The sequence below is a fragment of the Pimephales promelas genome, chromosome 24 (assembly GCF_988280905.1).
Source record: "Pimephales promelas chromosome 24, fPimPro1.hap1.1, whole genome shotgun sequence".
Lineage (NCBI taxonomy): Eukaryota > Metazoa > Chordata > Actinopteri > Cypriniformes > Leuciscidae > Pimephales > Pimephales promelas.
The window spans coordinates 20550979-20572495 of record NC_142792.1 but is presented as its reverse complement, the minus strand read 5'-3'; the positions used below and the strand labels follow the sequence as shown (position 1 = coordinate 20572495).

Genomic DNA, 21517 nt, shown 5'->3' with positions numbered 1-21517 from the left:
ACAGATTAAAGTAGGTACAGAAGCTAAAGCTACAGTAATGTTCTGTTTATGCGTGTGTAACACATTCTGTCCTTTGGGACTTGCCATAGGCAAGAGGGGAGGAGCATGCGCATAAGTGAATGAGGAGCACATGTGTTCAAGAAAGAATAAAGAGAGTTTTGCATCGTTCCTGGAACTTCTGTCTCCCGTTTTTATTATTTTATTAGTTAAAAGTGTTTAGGCGAACCCAATACAAAAGCTCGGTTACATTGGTGGCAGCGGTTTTATTTTTTTTTCTAGGTTTAATTAATGTTCAAAAGTGTTTCGGCGGGTGATACACCATTTTAGTTATTGTAGCTTCTAAAGTTTATAGTTAAGATAGCACACGCGGTCAACGGATTGTCGTTATGTGGTGCAAGGACGAGGAGGACAGTTTTAGTATTATGTCGCGGGACCGTGAAAGAGGCCATAGAAGCGTGCGAATTGATTTGCCTGCGCCGTTCTCCGGGGATGAGAGGCAAAGCTTCGTGTGCTGGGCCAGACAGTTTGAAGTGTCGGTCAAAGCGCTCACGGAAGGGAGCGGAGCCGCTTCATACAACTATGAACTGACAAGGATTTTACCTACGCGCCTGTGCAACGCAGCCTTTTCCCTATGGGACAGTCTCTCTGATGCTGTTAAATCGGACTATGATGCGGTGAAGGAGAAGCTAAAAGAGGCTTTTGGAAGGAGACAATTCATGGAGCGATTCAGAGCCAGCCTATCTGCCCGCCCCCGCGCAGCGCGGGAGAGTTTGGAAGTGTACGCAGCAGAAATCAGCAAGCTTGTGGATGAGGCTTTTCCCGATTACGGCGACAGAGCCCAGAGAGAAGAGAAGTTTCGCCGTTTCGTGGCGGGTCTGGACCCGGTGCTGAGGACAAAATGTTATGAGCAAGGGGCGACGGACATGGAGGAGGCTGTAATGATTGCAGGTCGGCGTGAGAACGCGAGAAATGCATTTGATATGGGACATGTGACTGCTAATGTCAATCATAGTCAGACTGCCGACGGGATTGTTGCTAATGTGAACTCTGTGTCGGACATAAGTGGACTATACAGAGCGATTGATAGATTAACTGACGAGGTGAGGGGCATGAAAGTATCTCTTAACCGTTTGAAGGACAAAAATCACAGACTGAAAGAGAGAGTGAGCCGTAGCGGCACAGAGTGGAGTAGAGCACGCTCCCCGTCACGTGAGTCAAGTCAGTGCTGTTGTCAGGGGCGTGCATGCCGTATGCAGACATATGAGACGCAGAGAGGTCGCTCATCTGAAAGAAAACCATTTATGGATTTCAATGGTCGTAAGGAATACAATGCGACTCGTAGCCCTATGAGACGAAACGCCAGCCCTTCCCCCAACCCCAGCGTGCGGAGATGTGGCAGTCATGAGGAGGAATCAAGGAAGCAGGGAGTGCGCTTCATGACACCTGGTGGTGAGGAGAGGAACTACGACCCGGGAAACGGGTTGTAGCTGATGTTGCGGCCCAAACACCAGCTGTATTACCCAGGGGCCTCAAACATGATGACAATTCCTATGCTTTGCTGGACACAGAGGCGTACAGAAACACTAATAAGGGGCCACTGGTATCATATGTGAAAGGAACTATTGAGGGCATTGAACTTCCTGTTTTAATAGATTCCGGTTCTAGTGTATCACTAATGAGCTCAGATTTTCGAATGTCAGTCCCAGCACTTCGCAGTCGACCTATGAAGAAAGACTATATTGCGACCCGAGCTGTAAACGGGCAGATGTTAGATACGCTGGGCACTCTTACTGTGACACTACAGCTGGGCACTGAAACATGGCAACAAGTTTTTCATGTGGTGAGAGAAGCGACGCAGTCCGTATTGTTGTGATGGGATTTTTTAGTAAAAAATCATGCCCTGCTGGACGTTAGTCAGGCTAAACTGCAGTTGTGGGACGTTTCCATTCCGCTTCTTGCCAGCGAAGATTTTGTCCCAGCATGCTGCAATGTGTCTCTAGCCACAAATATGACATTTCCAGCCCTCAGTGAGTCAGTTGTGCCTGTTAGGATTGATTCACCTAGCGTGGCCCAGGTGTCTAGTGACTTTTTGGGGCATTTGGAACCTAACGTGTCTGATTCAGCCGGTTTGGTTATTGCGCACACACTCACTAACGTGCACGATGGACTAACTAAGGCTCGGATTTTGAATCCGACTGGACAGGACATTTCTATCAGACAGGGGACGCACCTGGGCGAGTTTTATTCTGTGACTGATTCTGATGTCCAGCATATGAAGCAGGACTCAAGTGGAAACGCCCAATGGCGCCACCAGGGGGTGGCCAGGGGTGGCCATGGCCACCCCTGGCCGACTCCTGGCCACCCCATTGGCCACCCCAATGGCCAGTATTAATTTTTGTAGCATCAGTTATGCATTTTATAAATAAGTCAAAAATATTCTTAAGTAAAAGAAGACGGGGAAGTATGTGTCGTGACGTGCTTTTTAAGTGCCAAATGGTACACTGTTACAGCAGCTTTTAGGTGTGTTTTTGCCACGTTTGGACAGGCAGGGATGCAAACAGCGCGCTTTTCGGCGCCTCCCGCTTTTTTCACGTCAGTTTGGGTGACAAAGTCATCTGAAGTCATTCCATAGCTTAATGTGAGGGACAGAAGTATATTTACATCATTAAAGTATAAACTCGTTTTCCCTCCTCTGCGGCTGTCATCATTCTCCATTCATATTCAAACAGCTCGCGCGCCTCTTGGATGCACGGTAAAACTCTCTCCAATATGATATATTGACATTATAAATGCATGATCTGTAGATAAAAGTCTGTATATTCGCATAAAATTACTTTATTTTCTTGGAGTTTGTTGCTGTTTTTAAACGACTCACTACCGTGTTCTGTTAGATCACATACATATCACAAGGATTATGAATCGGCATCAAACGCACAATAACTGTGAAACAAAGGAACAAATCGCACTTGGATTTGTGCGCTCGACATTTCTGCGATTTGTGACATGAGCTTTTAAATGCGCACTTATGAAGCGCAGTACTGCTGCACATTGTGACTCCATGTTGCTTTGAGCACATCATTCTGCACCCGCGATGCGCATACACGCTGTGTGCTCTCTGTTTTTCATGTAATCATGGGTTTGCGCACTGAAATATTATTAAAAGCCAATATATTTTGTTATACCTAGCCTGCTCAATACATTTTAAATAAGCATAATTTAATTGTATATAATTTATTTGTAGTTTAGGCTATATATGCACTTCTGAATTCTTGACATTAATATATAAATATAAAATTGTGACATGATTGCCTGATTGAATTTTAAAAGAGAACTAATAGTAATTTGTTTTTATTAACATATTTAGATTTTATAAAATTACTGTGCAGATTTTTTCAAGAATTACTTTTTGCTGCTGATGTATACACTCATTAAGTGTATTAAAAATTCATAATACATTTATGTAATATTTAAAGGTGTTAACTGTAATCTTACACTGCAAACTAATAACTTAAAAATGATTAAATTCATCACAATTATGTAAGTATCTGGAAATTTGCTGTGGGGCAAGGACCCTTATATATCATATAATATATATAATTATATACAATGTAATATATATTAGTTGGGCCCTACTAATATCATTAGTAACATTAAATATTACACAATAAACCAAAGTATATCAGTAGGAGTTTCCTTAAGTCTTTCTGATAGTTTTCTACAGGCTGGTTTATTACAACAGTAGAAAACAATTCTGAAATTATGGTTTATACTGTAGTTTTGGTGTGCCACCCCAAGATTTTAACTGGCCCCATCTGGCCACCCCTACGAAAAATTTCTGGAGGCGCCACTGGAAACGCCGTTTCTAACCCCTGTAACACAGCTCCACCTATTTCTTTAAGTGAGTCGCCGATTTCAGAACCAGACAAGGAAAAGCTCTCGTCATTGTTGCTGGAGTACATTGACATTTTCAATTCAGCAGGGCAGAGTAGAGGAAAATGCACATTAGTTCAGCATTACATCAGAACAGGTGAACAGGCCCCTATTAAGTGTTGAGCATACCGTACATCACCTGAAAAGCGAGCTGAAATCGAGCGGCAGGTGGCAGGATTGCTAGCTGATGGCATCATCGAGGAAAGCTGTAGCCCCTGGGCAGAGCCGATCCGCCCTATACGCTCACTACGCAAGCTGCGTAGGGCCCCGCAAATTACTCAAGGCCCCGCCTCCCCCTCCTCGTGTCATAGCGCGTCAATTAATATGGGCTATATGCACGCATAAGTTCCGCATTTGACGTAAGGATGCTCGTCCATTTCCGGTTGTGTAGATTAAAGCGGAGGAAAACCGGAGAAAACGGGATTATGGCAGAGTCTTCAATATTTACTGTCCTCCCGTCTTTGAAACGAAACGTACATACGTTTAGATGTAATTTTATATATAGTTATATTTATTTAATATAATTTTAAAAAGAAGCATAAACATAACGAGGGGTGTCTGTTTTATCTGTTTTTGTGACTAACGTTTCTTTAGTATAACCATGGAGTATAAAATTCAATATAAATTCTCGGTATTGCATTGGACTCTATGATCGGCGGAAGTTATCGAGCATCCTTAATCCTTCACCGGAAATAACGCCGTGCATAGAGCCCATTGACAAAATAAAGCGAAACTATCCCTCTGGTCACGATAAGAGAAAGAAGAAAAAACATGAGAGTGAATTGCGGGAACAACATTTAGGTAAACTTGTGTTCTCTCCTCTCCAAGTTTGATGTCAGTCAGCAAAGTAAAGTTAAGTTTATGTGCATTTCTATTGTGTTTTTTCGGTCTTGCTGACCACCTAGCTGGGCAGACAGGCTGTGCATCTCTTGCATCACTTCTCTTTGTGCCTGACTGACAAAAGTGAGAGTAAAATACAATTATGTATTACGTTTGTTTTTGATAAACAACAAAGTGCAAGTTGCGCAACGGTGTTTGTTTACTGCAGCTCGGAAAAGATAACCGCGTCGCGTGTGTTAGGCTATCATGCGTGTTCATATGCGCGTGCACGAAAGGAAACGCGCATTTTTTCAAGCAGAAATATATGTGGACATACTGTACAATATATGGGCGGGAAATTATGGCACTCCTTTCATCAAAGTACACATTATACATAACGTTACATACTTTTAAAACAAGAAACTGATTAGTCTCAGTCAATGTGTAGTTAAACATTCTAAACAACTGCAGCAGCACTAATTATGCAAGATGGAAAGCAATATTGACAATTTGACATTGATTGACTATTGATATATAGGCTATATTGAATTTAAAATGTTGATTAGCTGGACATACTGGTCAATATGGATGCACATCCCTCAGTAAATAATAACCATAAATCAAGAATTGCTTCAACATGCATAATAATAATAATTAAAAAAACTTTAACATGCCATGGCAAGCCATTTTAGCTTTTATTCATTCACAGTTTATTAGGGGTGTAACGATTCACTCGTTTTCTCGATGCATCGATTATAAATCCTGGCGATGCATATGCATCGATCCTGAAACATGTATTTTGAATCGTGAATCGTTTATTTACGTGAATAATCGATTTAAAAGGCTAAGAATCGAATTAATCACGATTTTATAGCGATTCAGTGGTTTAAAATATATAAACACAACCTTAAAGTGTTCCTGGTACAAGCTGCCTCACGCATTGGCCGTCATATGACATCCGCATTTGATTGGTTTCAGGCGCTCACACACCCCTGATTTCTTACGCTGAAGCCCGGTCGGTCAAATGCCTGAAAGATGAGTTTATCTTTCTACCTGTTGAGCTACTCATGTCGTGATCAGCTTGTATTACCGCAAATTAGTTAAAATCTCCCGGAATCTAGAGCGAGCGTGCATACGAGACAGAGGTTGTGCTCCAAACCGCGTATCGCGCGTTCACACACGGCTGCACGCACTCGGCAGAGAGGGAAAGCGAGCGAGAGACCACCTTGCGTGTACGGAGAGTCTTTCCATGTAATAAATTAATGAAAGCGTTTTATTTCATAGTGCCCACGCAATGGCATGGCAGCTTTATCAATGGCTTGAGCGGTTTGCCTCAAAACTATTGCTTTCTCGACAGAGAGCTCAGCTGGAGAGCTCAAACATGGACTGCTCAAAAATCTGTAGTTAACGTTATGAAAGCATGAGAGCTATGGGACCGAGCGCGAGCAAAATCCAGTGAAAAGATGATAACGCACTGAGAGGACGCAAAATGAAACTAACTGTAAACGTCTCCATTAATTTGTGCATACGTCATTTAATGCAATACTTTAAAAGCCTTTTTTAAAATATTTGCTACTTGCAAATGCTAATTTGTAGGCCATTGAATTTTTTTTTTATATAATAATATATTCATTAAAATTAAAAACAAACATGAACTAACATTAACAATGGACAAAATTCCCACTATCTGATCCCTGAAGGCCGCTGTAGGCTAATTCAAACCCAGACAAAGATGGGTGAAGCATTGAAATAATACTATAATGCATATAAAAAATTAAGAATCGAATCGAATTAATCGAATCGCATCGAATTTGGATGTGAATCGCATCGAATCGAATCGTTCTGAATTTGCACAAATCGTTCATGAATCGAATCGAAAACCTATGAATCGTGAATCGAATCGATTCGCTGTCTACCCAAAGATTCACAGCCCTACAGTTTATGTATTTTTGATATAAAGAATATCAATTTTTTTCCCCCCACTATTTTCAATGTGAATTCTTGATTATTTTTTTACTAGTAAGGCCCCTTAGTTACATTTTTATCTACCAATGTCTATTTTTGATATCAAGAATTACATGTTCACTTGTACAAAAGTTAATTCTTGATATCAATGAGCTCACGTCATGGCGTCACGGGTCAGGTAGAGGGCCCCTTAGCAGAATTTTGCTTAGGGCCCCAGGGAGGTCAGGATCGGCACTGCCCCTGGGCATCTCCAGTCGTGCTTGTGAAAAAGAAGTGTGGGGCTTGGCGTTTCTGTGTCGACTACAGACGTTTGAACAGTGTCACTATCCAGGACTCTCACCCTCTGCCACGCGTGGATGATACACTGGACGCATTAGCAGGCTCCAGATGGTTCAGCACGTTGGATTTTTCTAATGGCTACTGGCAGGTGGAGGTAGCCGAGCAAGACAGAGAAAAAACAGCTTTTACCACGGGTCAGGGTCTATATCAGTGGCGCTCCATGCCAATGGGACTTTCCAACTCTCCCGCAACTTTTCAACGGATGATGGAGCTAGTTCTAAGAGGACTCCCATGGCACATTTGTATGGTGTACCTGGACGATATTTTGATTTATAGTGGAACATTTGAAGAGCATTTAACCCATCTGAAGGAGGTGTTTTCTAGGATAAAATCAGCAGGTTTGAAATTGAACCCTGGAAAATGCCACCTGGCCAGGGATCATGTGGTCTTCTTGGGTCATGTCGTTTCTGAGAAAGGGTTGCAGCCTGACCCGAGAAACACAGAGAAGGTGAGAAATTGGCCAGTTCCCCAGTCTCCCTCCGAGGTTAGAGCATTTGTGGGACTGTGTTCATATTATCGTCGTTTTGTAAAGGACTTTTCGAAACATGCAGCTCCACTGAATCAGCTGGTTGGTAAAAACGTGCCTTTCGTGTGGAGTACTGATTGTGACAACTCATTTAACTATCTAAAGGGAATATTGTCTTCAGCTCCCATTGTGACGATGCCTGAGTTCAAAGTGCCTTTCAAAGTATATACTGATGCCTCTAAGTGGGCTGTTGGTGCTGTGCTCGCACAGGAAAAAGAGGGACGCGAGTGTGTGGTGGCCTATGCCAGCCGTGCTTTGAACGCCACACAAAGACGATGGTCCACTTTTGACCGGGAGTTATGGGCTATCGTGTGGGCAGTGAGGGAATTTAGACACTATCTTGGACTCTCGTCATTCACCATCATTACGGATCATCGGCCACTCTTAGCACTACGGCGCATGTCTATCGAGGATGACCCGACGGGCAGAAGGGCTAGGTGGCTCTTGGAACTGGACCCACTGAACTGGGTCATTGAGCACAAAAAGGGCAATCAGCACAAAAACGCGGATGCACTGTCCCGCCGTCCGGTGACACCAGACACGAAGGATGTTGAAACGGTAGTTAAAGAAGTGCGGGACGTGAATGTGGTGAGCGCCGAACAATCAAATAACAACATTTCTTGTTCCGCAACAGCTGAGGTGGCTGAAGAAGGGATTGTGACTAACTCGTCTTTCACTGCGGACACCGTAATGAGCCTGTCTGAGTTATCGTGTGATGCAGCGGACATTGTTGCTATGCAACAGAACGATCCTGATATTAACACAGTAAGGCAATGGGTGGAACGATCACAAAGGCCTCCTAGGAGACAACTGACGGGTGCATCTCCGAGTTTACGAAAATATTGGACTGTGTTTAACCGTCTCTCGATGATAAATGGACTGTTGTGTCGCTCTGTTTCCTGTCCTCTCACAGGTGAACCTGTTGCCCAAGTCGTGGTTCCTCCTGGTCTTAAACATGATATACTTATGCAGCTGCATGGGGCCCCAACCGCTGCTCACTTTTCTGCTGAGCGAGTGTGGGAACGGGCGAGACGTTTTTGCTACTGGCCGTCTATGTTTAAGGACATCAAAGACTGGTGCGAGCAGTGCACAGCGTGCCAGACTCGTCGTAGGCCTGTCCCTATTCATAAAGCACCCATGGGCGGGTCCCTCGCAATGCGACCCTTTGAGAGAGTTGCGATGGACATTTTAGAACTGCCAATAACAACCAAAGGTAATCGGTATGTACTGGTAGTTGAGGATTATTTCACGAAGTTTGTTAATTTATATGCTTTGACTAATCAATCTGCACAAACTGTCGCACATTGCCTGTTTGCTGACTACATTCTACTACATGGCATTCCCGAAACTTTACATTCAGATCAGGGCCGACAGTTCGAATCAGAGGTGGTCCTGACCCTGTGTAACTTGCTCAACATAAAGAAAACGCGCACTACTCCCTACCACCCAGCCTCAGACGGCATGGTGGAGCGTTTTAACAGGACGTTGATTGACCAAATTGCTAAGATACTCTTGTCGTGTGGGGGCGAATGGGATGATTATATCAAACAGGTAGCATTTGCATACAACTCCTCAAATCATTCTAGTACCAAGTTCTCGCCATACTTCCTAGTCCATGGACGGGAACCAAGGATGCCCACTGACTGTTTACTGGCCACCCGTATGCTTGACTGTGACGTTTCAAAGTCTCATGCTGACTTCGTATCCACTCTGCTGGCAAAGCTGCAAAACGCTTTCAGGACCACGAGAATGTACAGTGAGGTGGCGTTTGATCGATATAAACTATACCATGATTCGGACCTCAGACATCAGCCCTATACGGTCGGTGCCATGGTGTGGCTCAATAACCCTGTGGAGAGCCGTATGAAGCTAGCACCCCACTGGAAAGGACCTTTTCAGATTGTGCAGGTCATGGAGTCTGGTGGAGAGCCTGGACTGACGTACCGGATCGTTAGCCCTATAGACTCAGATGAACGAGGTCAGGTTGTACATTACAATAGGTTGAGACCTTATACACTGCCTTTTCCAACACCGTCTTCTACTGAGAAACTGTCTGTGGTTCCGGATTCTTTACCTGATTCCCCTCCTACGGAACCTGAGATATTGGGGGGAGTGAAGTGCAGTTCACCTCGAGAGGATTTAGGGGAGGTACTTCAGGGACCTGAACAGCTCATTCCTGTTATGAGTAGGGCTGGGAGAAGGTTGAAACCTCCTGGTTTCTTGAAAGATTTTGTACGGTACTGAGGTTCATTGTTGTAAAAAAAAAAAAGAAAAAAAAGATTCTTGTGCAGAGTGGAAAATGTATAAGTGAGCATTGTGATTCCATAGTGTACAAACTGTTTTATGGTTGGACATGGGTTTGAGTATTATACATGTTGATGTGTATTGTTCTTGTTCCTGTTTTCCATTCTATCCCTTGTTCTTTGGTAGATAAACGGGGACGTTTATTTTAGGGGGATGGGACGTATGTAACAGATTAAAGTAGGTACAGAAGCTAAAGCTACAGTAATGTTCTGTTTATGCGTGTGTAACACATTCTGTCCTTTGGGACTTGCCATAGGCAAGAGGGGAGGAGCATGCGCATAAGTGAATGAGGAGCACATGTGTTCAAGAAAGAATAAAGAGAGTTTTGCATCGTTCCTGGAACTTCTGTCTCCCGTTTTTATTATTTTATTAGTTAAAAGTGTTTAGGCGAACCCAATACAAAAGCTCGGTTACACGAGAAACATAATTATTCAATTCAGCATGCGCCACTATCGTGATATTGTATGGAGGGATGCAAGAGGCTCGAAATTCCTGGAGGATGCCCATCTCCGTCTAAAAGAAGACTTGTCACCCGACGAACGAGCGGTTCGGGCCAAAGCTTGGCCTATGGTTCAGAAAGCCAAAGAAGGCAAAAGAGCATCATTTATAGGTGCCTTTGCTTACATTGAAGGTAAAAGAGTTAGTATTGATGTGTAGTCAACACTGAACGAAAATCAGTTGCACACTGGTATTAAGTTGAAACTTCATGGACGATTCATAGTCCCTAAAGATTGACAATGCGATATTTCTAACAATTGTTAACATCTTGTTGAATGTAAGATCTCGGTGGTTCTATCGTTTAATTGTATCGAGGAAACTATCCTCATTTAGGAGGTCTTTTCTTATTATTTTCATTGTTCTTTTCTTTGATGACAGCTTTTAATTTTGGGAGATTAGATGTTATTTCTCTTAATGTCAGAGGACTAAGGGATATAGTTAAAAGAAAGGCACTTTTTCTCTTTATGAAACAGAGGGAAGCTCAAGTTATTTTGTTTCAAGAAACTCATTCTTGTGATACTGACTTAAAGTTTGGGAAGTCTCAGTGGGGTGATACTGCTTTGTTTTGTCATGGAACAAACCATTCTGCAGGGGTCGCTATTTTCCTAAACAAATTGAAAGGAGATATAGTGGAGACAATTTATTCTGGTGAAGGGAGATGGATTATAGTCATTTTAAACATTGACAATGTGAAATTTATAATTTGTAATGTATACGGATATAATAGCATCTCTTTAAATTCATGTATGTTTAAAAAACTTAGTTTGATACTTTTAAATTTAAAAAGTAAATATATAGATGCTTATTTGCTGATTGGAGGAGACTTTAATGAAACCCCTAACGACTCTATGGATAGACTCCCTCCAAGGAACAGTACTTCTAAGGTGTTTGAGTTGCTTTGTGATGATTTACAGGTTACTGACGTTTGGCGTTTTTTACATCCCCATGATAAGGATTATACTTGGTCAAATAATGCTCTTACTCATAAATCACGAATTGATTTTTGGTTATTATCTTCTAATGCAATTCATTTTATCTTGGATACTTTAATTGTTTATGCACCATTATCAGATCACAAATTAATCTCTATTTCTTTAGTTGGAAATACAAACAGTTGTAAAAGAATTCGTGGTTATTGGAAATTTAACAATAAATTACTTTCAGATGCAAAATTTATAGATTGTGTTAAAAACATTTCTTATATATTGGAAGATGAATCTATAAGTCATGTTCAAAGATGGGAATTTTATAAATTTAAAGTTAGACAACTGGCAATGCGGCGTGGTAAAGAAATTAAATTGGCTAATTCCCAAAGATGTCAAGTTCTTTTAGATGAACTTGAAAAGTTATTATCAAAAGAAATTCTTAGCATAGAGGAAGAAATACATCTATCTAAATTGCGAAACGAAATAGATGACTTTTACTTAGATTTAGCTAAAGGTGCATTTATAAGATCTAGGGCTAAATGGTTGGAAATGGGAGAGAAAAACACCAGTTATTTCTTTGCTTTGGAAAAAAGAAATATAAAAAGAAATTCTGTAACCGCTTTAAAAATCGATGATAACATTAATACAAATCCTGCTGAAATTAATAAATATGTGCATTCCTTTTTTAATAAATTATATAGTTCAAATTATAATGTAAATTATGCTAATGTCTTTATGCAAAAAGTCAAACCGTACATTCCAGTAATCTCAAATGAATTTAAAATGATTTGTGAAAATGACCTCACTTTATCTGAACTTACCAAGGCAATGCACTCTATGAAGAAGGGTAAATCTCCTGGCTCAGATGGCCTAACTATTGAGTTTTACACATACTTTTGGGGAATTATAAAGAAACCTCTAATTAGAATGTATAACGAATGTATTGCTAATGAAGAATTAAGTACTTCCATGAAACAAGGGCTCATAACCTTGATACCAAAACCTGACAAAGATCTTCTCTCACTTGATAATTGGAGACCAATCACATTACTAAATTTAGACTACAAAATTATATCTTTAGCTTTTGCCAAAAGATTAAAAACAGGTTTATCTGAGATAATTAATGAATCGCAAACAGGCTTTATGCCTAATCGACATATAAGCTGTAATATTAGGTTAATTTTAGATCTCATAGATTATGCACAGCATATTAACTCGGATGCAATAATATTGTTTCTAGATTTTTACAAAGCGTTCGACACCATTGAACACAATTTTTTATTTTTGACACTAGAGTTATTTGGTTTTGGAGAGAAATTTACCAAAGTAGTTAATATGTTATATAAGAATATTAATAGCTCAGTTCTTTTACAATTTGATACCTCTAATAGATTTCCTATTAATAGGGGAGTGAGGCAAGGTTGTGGAATCTCCCCCTTTCTGTTTTTGTTAGTTGTGGAATTGCTCTCTCTGAGTATTCGTAACCATCCTGATATTAAAGGGGTGTCCATCTTTGACCGAGAGATAAAAATTTCACAACTTGCGGATGATACAACCCTGTTTTTAGAGAATACTAATCAGGTTGGCAAGGCTCTTGAAACAATTATTTCCTTTTCGATGGCTTCTGGTCTAAATTTAAATATTCCTAAGTGCGAAATTCTTTGTTTATATGAAACTATGGAAACCTCTGTGGAAAATATACCCATCAAAGATAATGTGAAATATCTTGGAATTCATATCTCCAAAAGAATATCTCTTAGACAAGATATGAATTTTCTACCTAAAATCAAAAAAGCTAAACAAATATTTAATAATTGGCTTCAAAGAGATTTGTCTTTCCTTGGTAGAGTTCTTTTAATAAAAGCTGAAGGTCTAGCTCGACTTATATACCCATCATTTTCGTTATTTGTCCATGATAATACCTGTAAACAAATCAATAGCTTATTGTTTACGTTTTTTTGGAAAAACAAACATCAGCATCTGAAGAAACATGTTTTATGTGGTAAAAAAGAGTCTGGAGGTTTCGACATGTTGGATTTTTTTGATGTTAATAATACTTTCAAAGTGAAATGGGTAAAGAATTGTGTCAATTCACCAGAATCTATTTGGTATTTTATCCCACATAATATATATAATAAAGTTGGAGGGCTTAAATTTCTGTTAACTTGTAATTTCTCCCCTTCTAAGATACCTATTAAACTCTCTAAATTCCATGAACAGGCACTATTGGCATGGAAACTTTGCTTTGTCCACAACTTCTCCCCTCATAAAGTAAAGCTATGGAACAATGAAAATATTCTTGCAAAGAACAAGTCATTGTTTCTTAAGAATTGGCATGAAAAAGGTATTGATTATCGTTGTGATATGCTAGACTCAAAAGGGAATGTTTACTCTTATTATGATTTCATGTCTAAACATAATTTCCCAGTTATTCATAAGGAATTTCTTACCATGGTAAAAGCTATACCAAATGGTCTTGTTCATTTAATGAAGTGCCATTTATCGTATGAAGTGATTGTAAAGAGTAAAAATAAATGTCTGATTGAAGGCAAAAATATTTACGATCCAAAATGTAGCAATAAAATTATTAGAAATGTGTTTCAGTCTAGAAAACATATTACCCCGAGAGGAAAATTCTTTTGGAATTCCTTAATAGAAAATATTAATTGGGAAAAAAGCATGGATCTTACCTTATAAACATTGTATCCCCAATAAGGTGAAAGAACTACACTTAAAAATTTTGCACAATACCCCACCAATGAGATAACACATAAATTTGGTAATGTTCATTTGAATTGTAACTTCTGTAAAAATTGTACCGAGTCAATTGATCATCTTTTCTTTGGGTGTTCCCTTGTCAAAGAATTTTGGATTGATTTGTCAAAACTCCTATCTTCAAAACTAAAATTGGAATTCGAACTAAAATTGAGAGATGTAATTTGTTATTTCTCGAACTGTAATCATAGAACAGAATACATAGGAAATATTTTTATTCTATTGGCAAAGTATTTTATTCATAAATGCAAATTTTCTTTAAGAGTACCCAAATTAAATGTTTTTCTTTGTGAATTTAATTATTTTTTAACACACTAAAAAGAATTAATAACAAAAAAGGTGCCAAATTTGTGAAAATGTATGATAATATGTTGAGCGATATGTAATTGAAGTTACTCTGTTTTTTTTTCCTTTACTGTACTTATATTTCAATGTGATGTAATTATATCCTCTGTTTCATGCTGTCATCTGTTGTTATTTGAAGTTTATCAATAATAAAAATAAAAAAAAATAAAAAAAAACTTCCCAGGATCCTCTTGTTTCCACACCTCTCAGTCCCTCAATCATCCACCTGTTCATTGTCTTTATCATCTGTGTCACCTGTCTTCACCTCGTTAGTGTTCATAATGTTCATAGTTCATAATGTTCATAGTGTTCGGAGCATAAAGTCAAATATTTCAAAGCAGGCATTCAGTCAAATATAATTAGCTTATGCATGTTACGGAGCCAATAACACAGGCCATTTGATGATAAAATTGTGATAAAATTTTGTATTTTATTTTGATACATTTGATGATCATGTATTTGTAATTTGAAGCAAAATATTTTTTGATGTATTTGTGGTTATTTCTGACTCTGAGGAGGGGTATATCAATCTGGAGGGAAATTGGTCAGCGCAGGGAATGCTGAGTTTTCTTTTTACAGTCTGGTTTGATCGACAAAACAGCTGTTAGAGGGCTTTTATTTTGATATTATACATTAGACAGTCACAGTACATTGTGCGAGTGACAATATTATCTGAGTCGGATCCGAACCTTTATGTTATCAGACGTTATTTTTTAGCATTTGTATTATTTCATATTTATTTACTTTTTATGTCATTGTTTGTGTATTTCTATTCCTTATTGACATTCTGACTCAACGCGCCAAATTGTAGGCGTATTCTTTATAGGCTAACGTTAACGGTTTTCCAAGGCAAAACATTTATCATGATCACGGGAGACACGAGCAACGGACGTTAAAGTAAGATCAGTCGGAATCAGAGCTCGTCTCGATGTAATAGAAAAGCTCAACAAGACGTCGTCGGTGAGAGAAAGTCAGTAAACTGAATTATTGTTGGACTCAACCTTCATCGTGTAACGTGCTTTGGGTTAGTTAGTTAATGCCGTGCAGAAACTTGTGGTTGGTTGATGCTCTACAGTTTAGTGACACAAAATATATAGGCTATGTATTATTACTACAAGTAGCCTTATCTACATTCCTCTCATGGACTTATTGTGCTGACAGGTCATTCTCTCTTAAAGTTTTTAAATCAAAACAACCTTGAATTTCTGCGGCTCTGACGCACTGCTGCTGCCGGACGTCATCGGAATGCATTCTATTCGACACGTCACAGTACTAGACGCTGCAAACCTCTGTACTTTACTGAAACTCGTGACTTGTTGTCTACAGTCTACAGCTGTTGATTAGAGTGCAGTTTAATAGTCTACAGCTATTGATTAGTGTGCAATTTTCTATCTGTTTGGGTCTGTTTTTTTAATTACAGTTGAATTGCACAATACAGCTGTGTACGGTTTCAGATCATACAATTTGACCTGTCGGATTTTGGATCAACGTACTATTTTACGTCATGAATAGTAAAACATTTCGCAGTCTCAGGCCCCTGGAACGTAATAGTCCTGGACAACCTAAGAGTGGTTTAGACATGCCTACACTACAACCTCAACCACCGTCTAAACTGCGACCTCAACCACCATCTAAACTGCGACCTCAACCACCGTCTACATTGCGACCTCAACCACCTCCTAGGCTGAGACAACGACCAGCGCCTCAACAACGCCCAGAAGAAATTGAGATGAAGAGGGTAAGTAAGAAGGCTATCATAGGATTCACTGTGTTTTTTCAACCATCATCGGTCATTATTAACACTAAGCTTGCGTTCATATGTTGAGCATTGTATTAAAGTGTTTTCTTATTCTTATGTATCATCAACAGGAGATCACTCGGAGTTTCCATAACAGAATTGTGCTGAGAGAAAGGTCCCGGATGTCCAGCCAAGGGCAATGTGTCAAGCTTCCTCCTATCCCCGGCTCTTCCCGAGATGACAGCTCAAACCTCAGCCAGAGCTTTGAGAGAGTCCTAAGAGACCAAGACAACCTCATTAAGGTGACTACATATAACATATATATATATATATATATACTTGACTCTCAGTTTTACTTCTACAACTTTCATTACAGAGCCTTGGAGTAACAAATGTGTGTGTGTTTTACAGAGTTTTGTGAATGAGCTGTCGGAGATGGAGCGCACTTCTCATCAGCAGACCAGGGACAATCTGTTAAAGTTTCATTTGAGTCAGGTGAAAGAACAAGCGCTCGACTTCAAAACCAGACTCGAAGAACTTCGCTCAGAGTATTATACTGAGAGGTAACACACACAAACAATCACAAAAAAGTACACACACAAACAATCACACAAAAGTAGTGTTTTGTTTTCAAGGGCTGGCCAGTTTACCAGTTCCTGACAATTTAAATCGGGTCATTCTTTTTAGGATATACCTTTTAACTTTAGAAAATGCTGAATAGACAATGATGTTTACACTGTTTTCCCACCAAAAGTGATGTCATGAACAGGATTACACACAAAAAACAGTATTATATTGTATACAAAATATCTAAATAGGGACATGAAAATGCGTTGCGAAGGATTGAGCCAATGTAGTAACATCTGTGTTATTTCTTTTCATTTCCAGGAAGCTGATTGTTTCACAGTGCGAGCAGCAGAGTGCGTATTTGAAGGATGTAATGTTTTCCATTAGAAAGCACTACGCTAAGATTGGCGCTGAGGCGAGACGTAACTACGAGGACATTTGCAAACAAATAAAAAAAAAGGTACTGGTTTTATTATGTTTATATTTATTCATTTGGCAGATGCTGTTATCCAAAATGACTTAGTAATGAGGAACATCACCAGCAATTTGTCATATATATAGTGCCATATTTATGGGTTTAGTAAAAACTAGAATTAGTCAACAAGCTAGGGCAAAGGAAAAATACAAAAAAAGAAGAAAAAGAGAATAGAGTTCAAGTAAATGTCTTGGTTTACAAAATCATATTTATTGGATTAACCTAAAATATGCAGTGCAATTCAAATATAAATAAATCATGGATTACAAAAATACTGATTACACAAATATACAAATGTATGTAGGAGTTTACACGTGTACACTAGTAGTACTTATCAAAAGTTTGGAAGAATAAAGATTTATTTCTCTTTAAAGTCTTTAATGATCACCAATGGAGTAGAGCTAAGGGAGCACAATGACCAAGTCGGCCAGACAGAGTTTAGAGTTTTGAAAATGTTACTACAGATTGGACAAAAGGATGTTAGCAGTTGGGGAAATAAAACATAATCATAAATCAAAAACATAATCTTAATAATATGTTGTCTGTTTATTTCTGCAGCACAAAGGGGAATATAAAACTGTGGAAACACCGAAGAAAGAGGTCACTGAAGAACTGAGGGAATTCTGGAAGTGTGATGATGTTTCATGCGAAAAAAAGAAAGAAGAATCTGACTCTGCTTCTCCAGTTTAAAGAGGTGGAGACAGATAAACAGTGCATTCAGGAATTGGAGGTCAGGCAAAAATTCATTTGTTTCTGTTTAATTTGGACAATCATTTTTCTTCGCAATGGATGGCTTGAGGCAAGCAGGGAAGGACCCAAAAGCAAGGTTTAATATAACTTAATCAAAACTCAACGCACAAAAAAACAACACAGAAAAAACAGTCGGTCTACCCCCGAGCCAATGTGTGTGTCTGCCACCGAGCCGGTGTGTGTGTCTGCCCCCGAGCCAGTGAGTGTGTCTGCCCCCGAGCCAATGTGTGTGTCTGCCCCCGAGCCAATGTGTGTGTCTGCCCCCGAGCCAGTGTGTGTGTCTACCCCCGAGCCAATGTGTGTGTCTGCCCCCGAGCCAGTGTGTGTGTCTACCCCCGAGCCAGTGTTTGTGTCTGCCCCGGAACCAGTGTGTTCGGGGGCAGACACACACACTGGTTCGAGCGCAGACGCACACACTAGCTCGGGGGCCGACACACACATTGGCTCGGGGGCCGACACACACACTGGTTCGGGGACAGACACACACACTAGTTCGGGGGCAGACACACACACTGGTTCGGGGCAGACACACACTAGTTCGGGGGCAGACACACACACTAGTTCGGGGGCAGACACACACACTAGCTCGGGGGCAGACACACACTAGTTCGGGGGCAGACACACACACTAGCTCGGGGGCAGACACACACTAGTTCGGGGGCAGACACACACACTAGTTCGGGGACAGACACACACTAGTTCGGGGGCAGACACACACTAGTTCGGGGGCACACACTAGTTCGGGGGCAGACACACACACTGGTTCGGGGGCAGACACACACACTGGCTCGGGGGCAGACACACACACTAGTTCGGGGGCAGACACACACTAGTTCGGGGGCAGACACACACACTAGTTCGGGGGCAGACACACACACTAGCTCGGGGGCAGACACACACACTAGCTCGGGGGCAGACACACACACTAGCTCGGGGGCAGACACACACACTAGCTCGGGGGCAGACACACACACTAGCTCGGGGCAGACACACACACTAGCTCGGGGGCAGACACACACACTGGCTCGGGGGCAGACACACACACTGGCTCGGGGGCAGACACACACACTGGCTCGGGGGCAGACACACACACTGGCTCGGGGGCAGACACACACACTGGCTCGAAAATTTGAAATTTTCTTCTTTGATGATGATTTTTTATCAAACTTGTATATTTAAGTTCAGTAATTTCACTTAAATAACAATTAATAGGTAATTATCATTGCCATTTAAGTGAAATTACTGAACTTAAAAATACAAGTTTAATAAAAATCATCATTAAAGAAGAAAATTTCAAATGGCATTTAGAGGCTTTTGCATCTGAACTCTTCATATATATATATAGACAAATTAATAGAAAGAACAGCAAAGAAATTTATATTTTTGAATAAAAATCTATAAGAAAGTGAGACATTGTCTCACCGCTCATTAAGAAACCGCAATTAGATCCAAATAACTTGGCAAATTACAGACCCATTTCAAATCTTCCATTTATGTCCAAAATACTTGAAAAAGTAGTGTCCGCTCAATTGTGCTCTTTTTTGCAAGAAAATGATATCTATGAAAAATTCCAGTCAGGATTCAGACCGCATCATAGTACAGAAACTGCGCTAGTTAAAATGACAAATGATGTACTTTTAGCTTCTGACCAAGGCTGTATCTCAATACTAGTCCTACTTGATCTTAGCGCTGCGTTCGACACTATAGATCATATAATACTCTTGGATCGACTACAAAACTTCACCGGTGTCCAGGGACAGGCATTAAGCTGGTTTAGATCGTACTTATCGGACCGTTCTCATTTTGTCTGTTTAAATGGGAAAAAATCAAAGATAACGTCAGTAGACTATGGAGTACCGCAAGGATCAGTTTTAGGCCCTCTGCTATTCTCAATATATATGCTGCCACTTGGTAATATTATAAGAAAACATGGAATTAATTTCCACTGTTACGCTGACGACACTCAATTATATATTTCATCACGACCAGATGAAAACACTAACTCATCTAAAATGACAGAGTGTCTCAAAGATATAAAATGCTGGATGACGCGTAATTTCCTGCTATTAAATTCAGATAAAACGGAGGTATTACTTATTGGTCCAAAAAACTACTCACAAAACCTCTCACAATACAACTTTAATATAGACGGATGTCCTGTTACTTTGTCCACTACAGTAAAAGACCTGGGTGTTATACTAGACCGCAACTTGTCTTTCGAAGATCATATTTCATATGTTACAAGAACAGCCTTTTTCCACCTTAGAAACATTGCTAAGCTACGTAACATGCTATCTATTTCTGATGCAGAAAAATTAGTTCACGCATTCATGACCTCAAGACTAGATTACTGTAATGCTTTATTAGCCGGTTGTCCTGCATCCTCAATAAACAAGCTACAGTTAGTACAAAATGCAGCTGCTAGAGTTCTTACTAGGTCAAGAAAATATGATCATATAACACCGATTTTATCATCTCTACACTGGTTACCTATTAAGTTCCGCATCAACTACAAAATACTACTACTGACCTATAAAGCCCTAAATGGTTTAGCACCTATGTACTTAACGGACCTTCTTTCGCCCTACAATCCACCGCGTTCCTTAAGATCACTAAATTCAAGGCTTCTGGTCATTCCTAGGATATCGAAGTCCAGTAAAGGAGGGAGGGCGTTCTCGCATTTAGCTCCAAAACTCTGGAATGGCCTTCCCGATACGGTCCGAGCCTCTGACTCGCTGACACAGTTTAAAACTAGATTAAAGACGCTTCTCTTTAGTCAAGCATTCACATAATGCTTACCTTCTAGTCCTCTGTTATGCCATACGGAACCGTTTGCCACTGAAACTGCTTAACGCACCAGTGGGGCTCGACAGCCTTTTAGACAAACGGGTCGGCGCGTATGGTTGGGTTGCGGAGAGTTCAGGTTACGGAGAGTTTGTGAGTTATAACGGAAATCATTATGAACATCAGCTATGCTAATTATTTCCCATCTGCCTTTCTGCTGTTATCTCATGACGCTTGTCCCGAGAAAAATGGCGTTCGTCAGGTCCAGTTTTGTGTCCAGCCTCTCACGGGGATTTCGGATGCCCCAACGCCTGTGATGAGACGACTCAACGCCTGTGATGAGACGACTCAACGCCTGCGATATGTTATGGCGCCGTTTGATTCATAAACAATATTTATATTTAATATTTATATTTAAACTATATGAATGTAAGCCAGAGGAGAACTGGCCCCCGACTGAGCCTGGGTTCTCCCAAGGTTTTTTCTCCATCCAATCTGATGGAGTTTTGGTTCCTTGCCACTGTCGCCTTGCTTTTGGCTTGCTTTGAGCTTGCTCAGTTGGGGTTATTTAGTGTTTAGCAATGTTGTTGATCTGTGTTGTGCTACTTTCATGTTATCACTGTGAAGCTGCTTTGATACAATCTGTATTGTGAAAAGCGCTATATAAATAAATGTGACTTGACTTGACTTGGTGGCTTGATTTATTTTATTAATATTAATTTTTCATTATGCAATGTGAAGAGACTACAGGTTACAAGCTTCATATATTAGAAAAA

The 21517-nt window shown here is 40.2% G+C and overlaps 2 protein-coding genes across 2 annotated transcripts; both read left to right on the top strand.

Annotated features, from left to right (window-relative positions):
* On the top strand, positions 1–2293 carry LOC148965230 (uncharacterized). Its single transcript, XM_089127077.1, has one exon. The coding sequence runs from the start codon at positions 387–389 to the stop codon at positions 1485–1487; it is 1101 nt and encodes a 366-aa protein (XP_088983203.1). The 5' UTR covers positions 1–386; the 3' UTR covers positions 1488–2293.
* Positions 2294–15062: 12769 nt separating this feature from the next.
* Positions 15063–18077, top strand: LOC120462267 (dynein regulatory complex subunit 2). The gene is made up of 5 exons (XM_039650844.2): positions 15063–16165; positions 16297–16467; positions 16577–16728; positions 17054–17192; positions 17766–18077. Exons 1-5 carry the CDS (start codon positions 15932–15934, stop codon positions 17895–17897), a joined length of 828 nt encoding a protein of 275 aa, XP_039506778.2. The 5' UTR covers positions 15063–15931; the 3' UTR covers positions 17898–18077.
* The last annotated feature ends 3440 nt before the right edge of the window (positions 18078–21517 follow it).

Coding starts and splice junctions, on each gene's coding strand:
- LOC148965230 (XM_089127077.1), top strand. CDS start 387: ATGTGGTGCAAGGACGAGGAGGACAGTTTTAGTATTATGTCGCGGGAC.
- LOC120462267 (XM_039650844.2), top strand. CDS start 15,932: ATGAATAGTAAAACATTTCGCAGTCTCAGGCCCCTGGAACGTAATAGT. Junction 16,729..17,053: donor TCAGAGTATTATACTGAGAG/GTAACACACACA, acceptor TTTCATTTCCAG/GAAGCTGATTGTTTCACAGT. Junction 17,193..17,765: donor GCAAACAAATAAAAAAAAAG/GTACTGGTTTTA, acceptor TTATTTCTGCAG/CACAAAGGGGAATATAAAAC.